This window comes from Ursus americanus, chromosome 10 (genome assembly GCF_024610735.1).
Source record: "Ursus americanus isolate L20-20 chromosome 10, mUrsAme1.1.p, whole genome shotgun sequence".
Classification (NCBI taxonomy): domain Eukaryota; kingdom Metazoa; phylum Chordata; class Mammalia; order Carnivora; family Ursidae; genus Ursus; species Ursus americanus.
Window position 1 is genome coordinate 73,446,019 of NC_142136.1, and position 12,787 is coordinate 73,458,805.

General features: G+C 50.4%; 1 protein-coding gene across 1 annotated transcript; it reads left to right on the plus strand.

The window, feature by feature from the left end:
• Positions 1-8,919: 8,919 nt before the first annotated feature.
• On the plus strand, positions 8,920-12,460 carry AMER2 (APC membrane recruitment protein 2). The gene has a single exon (XM_045796738.2). It carries the CDS (start codon positions 8,920-8,922, stop codon positions 11,038-11,040), a length of 2,121 nt encoding a protein of 706 aa, XP_045652694.2. The 3' UTR covers positions 11,041-12,460.
• The last annotated feature ends 327 nt before the right edge of the window (positions 12,461-12,787 follow it).

The window sequence follows — 12,787 nt, forward strand, 5'->3', positions numbered from 1 at the left end:
TGGGCGAGCCGGGGGCGGGGCCCCAGCTTGCTTCCTGTGCTATTCAGTTTCTCCACACACTGGCATCAAAGACAGCAATCTTGGGGCTCTAAATGAGGACAGACTGACCCAAGAAACAGGGACAGGTGGTCACTTTGCTACTCACTCTGAAACCCCACATGGGGTATTTTAATAGTGCTCTCCATCTGTCCAACCTCGGGGGCTAATCCCTTCCTAATCTGAGCTGTAATATAATAATTGGGTAATCAGACAAGACACTGCAAAAAGCTCAGGCCATAGTTTTGCTGTTCTTTTTGGCTAGACTCTCTCTTTATTAGAGCAAAGTATAACTGACCTAGAAATTTCCCATTTGAGCTTCAGTCTTCGCTAAACAAAAGCAGATACTCCGAAGACGTATGCATGTTTAGAAAGCACAGCCCTCCTTCTTGAGGGTAATTTCAGTCCCTGCTCCCTGTGCAGACAGGAATGAGCTGCTAGGGGACCACATGATCTTGCTCTGTGCTGCAAACTGAAAAAAAAGGAGAAGAAAAGAGGGGGAGAAAAGACTCATGGCTAGCTTGGGCTAATGAGCTCACTGGTGTGTGTCCAGGAAACATCCCAGAATGAATACATCTGCTGAGATTTCTCTTTTGAAAGAAGTAACCTTGTTGTGGATGGAAATGAAACAGAAATGCAAACTGCATGAGGCGGGGTCAGGGACTGAACCTGAAGCGCATGCAGAAAACTCAGTGGGTGGTTAGGCGCTGGGGGAAGTAAGCCTGGCTATTTGGGGATTAACCCATCATGGAGGAAAACATACATTTTTTTCCCCAAAAGAGAAAAAACGAACACTTAAACTGCTGAGGTCTGATCGCACTGGCCTGGCACCTGGCAGGAAACAAAGGTGCTGTCAGTCCACTTGGCTGGAGGTTTCACATTGAACTAAGGCTCACACTGGGGAGTCTCCTGGTTGCCATCAAGAGCAGAGTCATAGCTTATTCATGACAGACCCAGCACACAGTAGGCACTCAATAAATGCTAATGGACACAGCTAAGGCCACATGAAGGCCCTTCCTAAAATAGTCTGGAGGTGGCAGTGGCCGCAGTCAGGTGTTCATTCACTTAAGTCTATTTCAAACGTTTGCTAAATGTATTTGCTTTAACCAAAAAATATTCTCTCCGCAGGAGAAGGCTAAAGGAAATGGAGAGAGCTGGGAGTGGGTGCTAGAGACTGGAAAGTGGCGGCCAGGAGATCGAATGCACAGTCTTGTGGCAGGAAGAAGCATGGAGGAAAGTGAGCCCACGGGGGATGTGGGATGTTTCCTTTCCCCAGAATGGCTGCAGAGTGAGCTGATTTGCTAGCAAATTCTGCTAGCTGTCTGCTCTAATCTGTTTTCTTCTTCCATAGTAGTAGGGATGTGGCCAGGCACACAGTTAGAGCATATTTCCCATGCTTTCTTGTAGCTAGATGCGGCCATATGATTAGTTGTCACCATTGGAACATGAGCAGAAGTGATATGCACCAGGTCTGAGTCGAAGCTTCTTCCAGTATCTCTCTCCCAACAGTGAACTAGATGTGGACAGTGGCAGGACCCCAGGGGAGATACGAGGCTTGAAGCCTGAGACCCTGGGTGATCATGTGGAAGAAACCCCCGCCCTACTGACTTGGATACCTACCTAGAGCTGGTGGGTGAGCAAGAAATAGACTTCTGCTGGGTTGAGTCGTTATTTTGGGAGACATGTTACGGAAGCTAACACGATCCTAAGTAATGCTTCAATACCAAGAGATGTGCCCCCCATCCCATGTAACTCAAAAAGGGGAGATGGTGTCCCCAGAAGGTGAGTTATCAGCCTCTGACTGAGATGACTGAGCTACTCACTTGCGGCTCTGCTAGTCGACGGCTCTGCTTGTCACAGAGGGAAGAACTACACTCTTCCTTGTCGACACAATCCTCAGTCCCTCCAGGTCAGTCAGGGTATGGGAAGTGGGTCCTGGGGCACCATCATGATGGAGGCTGTGCAGAAAACGCCCGATCGTGTGTGACGTATCATGGGAATCTGCTGCACCTCATAGACACACGGCGGAATGGGGGTCCCAGCCGTGACGTGGGGAATGCACGGGATACACGAGCGCGCAGGGAGACGGTAGTTCTGCCAAGTGAGAGCTAGTGGTTGTGCGCAGCAGGTGGACAGTGGCAGATTCTGGGAATTTGCTAAGACCTGTTGGAGTGTAGGCTATGAGAGCAAGTGTGCTCGTGTGTTGTGTGCAGAGGGCTACAGATGGGACAGGGCTGCGAAGTTAGAGTAGAAGAAGTCGGCAGAGATGCGTAAAAAATAAAAAAAAACAAGAGAACTCTTTTTGAAGTTCGAAATAAGCTTTTAAAGCCCATGGCAGTATCTTTGGGCCTAAGGGTTTTTTTACTTGCATGAGGCAGAGTAATTTAAACTTTAAGAGCCAAGGTTCCAACTTCAGCAATAAATTTAAAAGAATACGCGTGTGTTTTGCTGGCCCAGACTACTTAAGACCCCAAAGCTTTGGGGATGGGAGAAAAGAAGTTGAAGAGGAAGAAAGAGTGCTGAGTCATTAATAAGAAGGGGCTCTGCTCCCTGCACGGTCCATCCAGGTTAGCTCCCAAGGAGTGGACATGACACAAGCTTCCCCATGTCCCATGGGCTTAGGAGCCAAGACCAGGAAGGACCCTGCTGCTATCTGTCTGGAGCCTTTATGTACATCCCCTGTGCCATCATGGCAGGGACAGGGGAGCAGATGTTATGATGTGGGTCAGAGACAGAACCAGAGTAGCATGGGAAAGCAAGGGAACTCTGCATGTTTCTGAGACCAAGGTCGAAGTAGCCGAGAAAGGGAGCCGGCAATCCAGAAGGTGTCATGGTTGTGATGACGAGATGCGGTGGCACTGAGCAGGTTGCTTGTGTGGCTGGAAACCAGGTGGGAAGGACAAACCCGGGCAGAGGGCCTCCCGCCCGTGCATGGGCTGGTTTGTGCTTCCTGTCATTCTGCTGAGAGGGCTGGACCAACCCCGTGTGTGATGCTCTGTGTCATGAAGCAGAGATACGGTAGAATTTCTTGGAGATGAGAGGAAGTACACCCAAGGGGCCAGACGCTTGGACTTTAATTCATCTCCTGGAGCCCCTCTAGGCTCTTGCTCTTGAATTCCTTGCCTTACGTCCTCACTAACGCCTGCGGGGCACCTCTTGGACACTGGGTGTAGTTTGCTCCCTCTGTAGGGCCAGATGATTCCCACTGCTGAGTCTGGCAGCTCCCTAACGCGCATCAGCCATGCCCAAAGCCCGTCTACATGGCCTCTGCTGTCCCACCCCATTCTACTTGGTTTTGGCTTCCTTGAGCCCACCTTGGCACTGACGGCTTGAAGGAACCCCACCCCGCTCTGCAATCTGAGATGGAATATTTTCTAAGAGTAGCTCTGGCCAAAGACCGGGGCAGGAGAAAAGGGAATTATGGGGAGGAGCAGACCAATGGTCATGGTGAAACCTGTTTCTCAGGCCACCCTGGCCTACGTGCAGGAAATTGGAGAACAATAATAGCCACCATGTTTCTCTTATTCTTTCCTATCCAGACGGCCCTCAAGATTGCTCCCGGATGGTCCCAACAGACCCAGGGGTCTCACATGTGTGTGCCAACATCTAGTCTTGGCTGACGTCATTTTCTTTCTTGTGCGTTCTGGCTGGCGACAGTGCTGTCCCCTCACTGTTGGCAACCCCAGGAGTGCCATCCATGACCTCGAAACCTGCTGAGGGTCCACACTTGCTGGAGCAGCCCACGCCCAATTTGAATCCACCAAAGCGAGTCCAAGCACATTACTGTCTGCCAAGGGCGCTGGTGGCTGCGCTGGAAGGATAGAGGTGAGGTGGATGCTGTCGCCACTGCTGATGGTGGTGCTTGTTATGGGTTGAATTGTGGCCCCTGAAGATACGTTGACATCCTAACCCTTGATACCTGCAAATGTGACCTTATTTGGAAATAAGATCTTTGCCACTGTGACAAAGATATAAATTAAGATGAGGTGATGCTGGAGTGCGGTGGGCCCTTGGTGCCACATGACTGGTGCTGCCATAAAAGGAGAGGAGACACAGACAGACATTTGAGGGAGAACATCATGTGAAGACGGAGGCAGCTGGGAATGATGTGTCTAGTAGCCAAGGAATGACCATGACGGCCAGTGAGAACCAGAAGCTATGAGAGCGGCATGGGAGCTACCCCGATGCCAGCACTGCCACTTCCGCGTGACCTGTGCCCCCCTCGACATTGCGGAACCCAAAACACTGCACCCCCTGAGCTTCCTGGCCGTTCCAGAGCCCATGTGGGGTTCTGTCTCCTCTTGAGAAGAGCTCTTTCCCCTCAGTTGCCTCAGCTGTGCTCCAGGGTTGATGTGGAAAATTACGGATTGGGGGCACTTTTTGCATTGCATATTACTAATTAGAAAAGAATTTCTCCTCTTTGTAAGCATATACCCAGAACAGCTATTACCCCACCCTGAAAGCCAACGTTCGGGACAGATCAGGAATCAAGCTATGCAAATGAGAACATAAGCACGTCAGTCTAACCTCGGCTGACTGTGCTCAGACCTCTCCAGTCCTTGTCCGCCAAGTGCTCACCTAGAGCTTTGTCTCCCACAGAAAGGAGGGTACAGCAAAATGCCAGTCGCATGGACCCCTGGGCCAGGCTCCTCGGTAAGGGGCATTCACACATTTCTCCCCTGGCAACTGTGCACGTCACCCTGTGGTCTCAGCTTGCGTGAGGCCCCTGGAGGGAAAGGGTACGCCTTGGTCACATGGGCAGAGTTAACTGCAGAATGAGGGTCAAGGTTGGCAAAGCTGGGGCTCCTCCTGATGGTCCTCATAACAGAGACTTTGGAGGGTCTTTACTCAGCTCACCCTAAAGGATAATCATGGTGGGGTGGGGGGTGGAGATGGACAAGAGCGGGGAGGCAACATGGCCAATTGGGCTGGGGCCTAGAGCAAGCTAAGTGGTCTGGAGATGGGAGGTGTTGGTCCCAGCTCAAGTATCGTTTCCAAATATCATTGACTAAACATTATCCCTTGAAAAACCATAGGCAAATGTAAGGTAAAGCCAGCAGCCTCCTTAATGGGAATGCTGTGACAAGGGGAGGTCCACAGTAGCAGCTGCACCCTGGCTTGAAGGGTAGCTCCTCCCCCAGCCTTTTCTGTAGAATGTTCTGGGTGATTCCCCTCAGAGAGAAAACTGTACCCAATAAGCTTAGGACACAGACTGGAGCTAGGCTGGCCAGAAGACACTTTGAAAAGGGAATTGATGATGATGATGATGATGGTAAGCTCTCAAATGATTCCTCCTGTGTTTCTCTTATCTTTTTTCCTTGTTTTGATTATCCTCCTCCAAAGACGCTCGCTACCCAGAGAGAAAAGCCCTGACTGAATAATAAACAGACCCTTGTGCCAAAAAAGAAAAAGCATGCACATGTCTCCAGCAAAACCCGCTTGCTGTTCACATTTGCAAACTATCCTATCATTCTGGAACAGCATTTTTCTGAAACGTTTCTCCTCAGCTCCTTTCTACTCTAGTTTTCTGTGTGCTCTCTCAAATGGCAGGTTTGGGGGATGGGTGGGGGCAATAGTGGAGTTGGGGAGAAAGAATGAAAGAGGAAACTATAACCCCAAACAGTGATAAAATTATCCTCGCTGGTAAAATTATCTGGTAAAATTATCTTCACTGTCATGATCTGTCTTTCAGGGACAAAAGTCACCATTTTGTGCAAATACAGGTTTTGCTTCCCCGACTCATGTCTGTGAAGAGTGATTGAAGGTGTGAGTAAACCCTCCCGATGGTTCGTAGCAATGACCTTTGGCTTCAATCTGCCTCCAGCAGTTGGCCTGGATCTCTAACCATCCACCTCTCTCCCCGGCTCCTAGGCCCTGGGAAGGGGTGCTCTTCCCCCACATGTCTGATTTTTCTGGCAAGGTCCCTGCGGGCTGGCCACATTCTCCTTTTGCTGATAGTCCCCAAAACAAGGACCTTGGGTTGGAGAATATTTGAAGGTCCGCATTCACACCATGGCTTCTAAAGGTCCCCTTGCCTGGGACCTTTGGATGAGGATGATTCTGAGTGTCCTTGTTTTCTTCTGCCTCAGGGCCAAGGACTTGCCACCCTGGCATCTTCCCCAGGCTGAAGACTGCTTGGTCCCTTTCTCTTTGTTTGAGGTCTGTATCTCAAAGGAATTCTACCCATCCCAAAGTCCTGGCCACATGTTTCTGGGAGTGGGGGTGGGGGGCAAGGATTCTCATGTAAGTGAGAAAATGAGACTCACATTGGCCTGTCCGGGTAGGTCAGAGTTCTGCGGTGGATAAACAGTCCACCTTCTCCCAACATCAGGTTCAGGGATGGGGAACGGGGGAGTTTTTATGGACTACTTCATTTTTTCCTGATCCTAGTCATAAACTCTTTGAGACTGACACTGTTAAGTAGTAACCCACCAATTGGAGCAATTGTATGGTGTGTGTGAAAGAACCGAAAAAGATTTTTGGCTGCCTTCAGAAGCTTGTGAAGGAATAACAAATGCATTTCTCTTTGTAGTTCTTCATACCTCTTCCCTCCCCACGGCAGTGAGGACCCTGATTCTTCGTGGCAGGTGGTCAGGTAGAACTGGCAAAAGCTGGTCTCAGTTTTATACCCTGTCCCAGAGACGTGTGTAGCGATAGTGGCAGAGACCTGGTCAGATTCAAAGGCTGAGAAAGCAGGCCCCTGTGTGGCTCAGTAGGTTGAGCGTCCAGCTCTTGGTTTCAGCTCAGGTGATGGTCTCCAAGTGGTGGGATCAAGCCCTGCATTGGACTCCAAGCTCAGCAGGGAGTCTGCTCAAGATTCTCTCCCTTTCCCTTTGCCCCCTCTCCACTCATGTCCTCTCTCGTACGCTCGCGGATGCGCACGCTCTCTCTAAAATAAATAAATCTTACCAAAAAAAATGCTGAGAATGAAAACCTCTCCTGAATCCAAACTCCTAATTTTTAAAAATTTATGAAACAGTGTTCTTGATAAAAATCAACAGAAAAGGGCAAGTATACAGCTAACAACCCCAGGCCTGAATTCAAATCAACTGTGTTCCATGCTATAGAGCCTGCAACGGCCCACATGTTGTTAGTAAAACTCTGACTTCAACCCATAGGGAATGGAGTTTCTGGGTATAATGCAAGTAGCTCATAAAAAATGAAGCTCGAGATGATTAGGGAAAAGACGGATAGTCACATATATGTAAATATCACATATTGCTAAATAATGTTTATGAATAAAATAAATGATATATTAATATTATACCTTTATTGCATATTATTAAATATTAAACATATATAAATTATATATCTATATATATGTACATGCTTCTTCAAATTTCTTCTTTTTTTTTTTTTAAGATTTTATTTATTCGACAGAGTTAGAGACAGCCAGCGAGAGAGGGAACACAAGCAGGGGGAGTGGAAGAGGAAGAAGCAGGCTCATAGCGGAGGAGCCCGATGCGGGGCTCGATCCCTTAACGCCGGGATCACGCCCTGAGCCACTTAACTGCTGTGCCACCCAGGAGCCCCTCAAATTTCTTCTTTTATTGCTAATCAACTTTCAGTTAGGATCAGGAAATTCCGTGTTGAGGTTACAATATTAGCAGTCTTGGGGCGCCTGGGTGGCTCAGTCGTTAAACTTCTGCCTTAGGCTCAGGGCGTGATCCCAGAGCCCTGGGATCGAGCCCCGCATCGGGCTCCTCCGCTAGGAGCCTGCTTCTTCCTCTCCCACTCCCCTTGCTTGTGTTCCCTCTCTCACTGGCTGTCTCTCTCTCTCTCTCTCAAATAAATAAAAATCTTTAAAAAAAAAACCCAACAACAATATTAGCGGTCTCCTTTGAAGTCAGTTTACAGAAAAGATCCCCAGATCGGGCTGTTGCCTGGGACAAGGTTTCCATTTTCCCTAGATTATGTGGTTCAGAGAAGCTGCAGAGACTGCTGGATACTCAGGGACCCTGCCAGGCTTCTCCCTGTCCCATAGGGGAAGGGGGCTGCAGGAAACCCTGGGGGATGGGGAAGGGGGACAGGAGTAATGTCTGTGTCCTGCCTAATGGAAAAGAAGGCAGACCCTGCACTCCAAGGACCACCTGTGGAGCAGACCTGAGATTCTCAAACTGTGTCCTCCATCTTCCACTCATCCATTGTGACCAAATGCAGGCTAGGCAGTGGCTTCTGTGACCTAAGTAAGCCCCAGGAGCTGGACTCTGGGATAAAAGCCACAGTTGTCCCTAAGGACCAGTCACCTTCCACCTTACAGAACTGTTGCACATTCCTTGCAGAGAGTTGCTAATTGGTATTCGGCTGATGGCTCGTGTTTTTGCAGCAAGAATCAGAACCGCAATTGTAAGGATTCAACATCGACCTGGATATTGTGCTCAGCAGTGGACAAGACACAGATGTAAACAGACACGCTCCATGCCTGCTGGGCTTGGCGCCCAAATGATAAGGACAGACATGAAAGGCTCGGGAAAGACATAAAGACTCATGAAGTCCAGGATAGGCGCTCAGAGGAATAACCATTTTGTGTTGCGTTGAATTTCTTTGTCCATTTTGGAGGGGGGGAGGTATCCTGTGATCTATGATTGGGCTTCTGGAAAAAGCCTATCTAGAGGAGGAATCTGAAGGTGGGTAAGATTGGATGGAATCTGAATTCCATAAAGACGACTCTGATTTCTGCAATCGACTGGAGGCTCTGTTGCCTGCTCTTGCCACACACAAAAAACTATGCAGCACAAAGCCAAGTCGGATCCGAAGTGGGTTAGGGTATTATATAAACCCTTGGCGGGAGGGGAGATGGTCTTTTATGTGTGTTTCTTTTGCTGCAGCGGCGGCGGCGGCGGCGGCAGCAGCAAGAGTGGCTCAGGTTGATTTAGAATACGGATGACAGTGGCCTGGCGCGAGCCCACGGCTGACGAAAGCTGCTTATCCCGCTCGGTTTCCATGGAGACGAGCAGGAGCAGCGGCGGCGGCGGCGAGGCTGTCAGCGAGCGCGGCGGCGGCGGCTGCGGCGATCGCGCGTCCGCGGGGGTCTGCAGGAGGAAGGAGGAGGCCGGGGCCGGGACCCTCGCGGCAGACATGGACTTGCATTGTGATTGTGCTGCCGAAACGCCGGCCGCCGAGCAGCCGTCGGGGAAGATTAATAAAGCTGCTTTCAAATTATTCAAGAAGAGGAAATCGGGTGGCACCATGCCCAGCATTTTTGGGGTCAAAAACAAAGGGGATGGGAAAGGCTCGGGTCCGACGGGCATGGTGAGGAGCCGGACCCACGACGGCTTAGCCGAGGTGGTGGTGCTGGAGAGCAGCAAGAAGGAGGAGCCGCGCGGCGGGGGCGACAGCGGGGGCGGCGGCGGGGGTGGCCGCAGCGGGGGGCGGCCGAACCCGGGTCCCCCCAGGGCGTCCGGGACCGGAGTGGGCTCCCTGGCTAACAGCTCGGTGGCGAAGTCGCACAGCTTCTTCTCCCTGTTGAAGAAGAACGGGCGATCGGAGAACGGCAAGGGCGAGCCGGCGGACGCGAGCAAGGCGGGCGGCAAACAAAAGAGAGGACTGAAGGGGCTCTTCAGCAGCATGCGCTGGCACAAGAAGGACAAGCGGGCCAAGGCGGAGGCGAAGGGCGAGCGCGCGGGGGCCCCGGGCGGCCTCATTCTGCCGGGCTCGCTCACCGCCAGCCTGGAGTGCGTCAAGGAGGAAACGCCCGGACCCGCCGGCGAGCCGGAGAAGCCCAGCAAGGACGCGCCGCGAGACCCAGCAGGTGAGCTCGGAGGGGGAGAGCCGGGGCCGGCCTCCGCCGATCGCGCCCACGTGCCGGACCGCCGAGAGGCCCACAGCCCCGGGGTCCCTAAGGCCGAAAGCGCCCGGGGAGAGGACGCCGCGGGGCATCGGCGCGCCGAGAAGCCCCGGGCAGCCCCCGAGCTGGGCGCTGGGGAGGTCCAGACGGCTGAGGATGCCTCCAGGACAGGTGACGTTCCGGTAAAGACCGTCCCCCTTGTCGACTCGGAATGCGGCAGCGGCAGCGGCCGAGCGGCGGCCGTCCCTGACCCTTCCTCTGTTGATCCACCCTCAGACCCATCGGCAGATCGTATTTGTTTGATGTTTTCTGACGTGACTTCACTGAAAAGCTTTGACTCTCTTACAGGCTGTGGAGATATTATTGCAGACCAAGAGGACGAGGCAGGTCCCAGCTGTGACAAGCATGCCCCCGGGCCAGGCAAGCCAGTTCTCTCTAAAAAGAACCCCGGCGTGGTGGCCTACCAAGGAGGAGGGGAGGAGATGGCGAGCCCGGATGAGCTGGACGACACCTATCTCCAGGAATTCTGGGACATGCTTTCCCAGACTGAGGACCAAGGACCAGGGCCCCAAGAGGGAGCGGCCAAGGCGGCAGCAGCCCTGGAAACCAAGGTGGTGGCCGAGACGTCCAAAGACGCCAGGTGTGCGGAAGGGGCCAAGGACGTGTCCTTGGGCAAACACAGGAGGCTCAACCGGATTCCCATCGAGCTCCATCCCAAGGAGGAGCCTAAACAGCCGGAGAAGGAGCAGCAGGAAGGCATCCCCAATAGTGACGAGGGCTACTGGGATTCCACCACTCCGGGCCCGGAGGAAGACAGCACCTGCAGCAGCAAAAAGGCAGGCATCCCCCGGGATAGCTACAGCGGGGACGCGCTCTACGATCTCTACGCGGATCCGGATGGAAGCCCGGCGGTCGTTCCCGCCAACGAGGAGACGTCCTGCTTGTCCCGGTTAAAGCCTGTGTCTCCAATCACCATCACCTGTCCACTGCGAACACCAGGCAGTTTGCTGAAGGACTCTAAAATCCCTATCAGCATCAAGCACCTGGCGAACCTTCCATCCAGCCATCCCGTAGTGCACCAGCAACCAGTCAGGAGTGAGATGCCCAGAACAAAAATCCCGGTTTCCAAAGTGCTGGTCCGCAGGGTCAGCAACCGGGGTTTGGCTGGGACCACCCTCCGGGCGGCGGCGTGCCACGACAGTGCCAAAAAGTTGTGAGGTCTCGAAGCCAAGGTGGATGGACCCCATGTCAAGGAATATACAACTTTCCCTGGAAACCACTCAAATAAGTTTTGCTTCTTCTAAAGAAAGGCTTGTAGGACCATCCCTGCTCCACAGCGCAGACCGAGGAGGTCTCTGTGCTGCCAGCAGGGGCAGGGTACTCCAGAGAGGGGGTGCTACACGTGGGATTCTCCTTTCAAGATAAGTTCCCTGAGAATTATTTTCAAGCACTTTTAGTTTTTTACCTTTTAAAAAAATCACTTTTTTCTTTTTTTCCTTTGATGCGCTGAACACTTGGAAGTCACCTTTACTTGCCTTTGCAGAAAACAGGACTTAACCAAACCTAAGGAAGCATCATGCCATGATAGTTGGTCCAGAGTGCCATGGTCCAGAGAGGGCCTGGAGGACCCACTGTCAACACCAGAGGAGCCCCTCCTCTTCCATGACACTTTCCTTCCTTCCTTCTTTTCCTTTTTCTTTCCAGGAAAAAAGAGAGAGAGAAAAGAAAAAAGACCCTTTGCTGTATCACTGTGTGGGAAACACCTGCAAAGCTGAAAGAGCCAGGTATTTACCTGATGAGCAGAGGGGATCATTGATTGGCCGAAAACTTGCCTACTTTCAGTTGCTGGGTATGCAAATAGGTCAATATCTACCACTAGGACAATAAAGGAGTGTTTTGGTTTGGTTGGTTTAGATCATTTGTTTGGGGAGAAAGAAAAAGCTCAGCAGAGCAGGTTGTGTCTTTTTCTTTTTCTTTCCCACTCAGTGAAGAAATAAGGATCAGGGAAAGATTTCACTAAAATGCCAATAGACACAGTATTCGAGCATTTATGAACTGTAACTTTCATGTGTAGATAATGCGCATTTTATAGTTTATCCAGCTGTTAGCATTTTTTAATCTGTCAGTAACCTCGAATTTAAAATCCGGTTTTATAACTAGTTATGGTAACTGTCCCTGAATCACCGATGTTCTTTTATGTACTGTAACCTAAAGCAATTGAGTTTTTGTTTTATATGGGTTCTCTGGCTCTCAGTGCAGGAAAAAAAAAGTCTATTGTGTTGATGTCCCAGAGGAATGGTTCTGTCTTGTCTTGGGTAAGAGACTATTCGCTTCTCACTCCTAATCCTGCTTTTCAGAGATTTTTACCTTGGTTATAAAAATTTTGGATTCAGCCATTCTACAATAGTCCCAAATGAGGAACGTGTTTTAAAAACCCAATAGAAAAATACAGTTTTTCATGTTATTTGACTTTTGCTTTATAGATTCGTGATTGAGACAGGTATGTTCAGAATATGACACTGGCACGCGTATGTATCGTAAACACTCTATGTCGAGATATTTTGAAAAGTGGTTTCCTTGTATGTATATTTTCTATTATTTTAGATGAGACATTTATCGCAGAACGGGTTACCATATGCCTGGATAGTTTGAGTGATTAACTGAAGCAGTTCCTAGAATGCTATTAGCGTCTAATGATTATATAATATCCTCTTGGAAACGCACTTCAGTGTGTTTAATCAAAAGACCGGAGCTTCTACTAGGAGTTGATTCATGGTATCAGGAAGATTAGACATTTTCAAGCAAAACTACACGCATACGAATGGCACAAACACTTCTGTATAACTCCCATTTTCCCAGAGAGATTGCCTAAGTAATGAACTGATAGTATATGCTTTCTAAGTTTGTTTTCTGTTTCATAAAGGAAAGAAAGAGGCAAGTTAAGTATATGGAAACCTGTTTTAA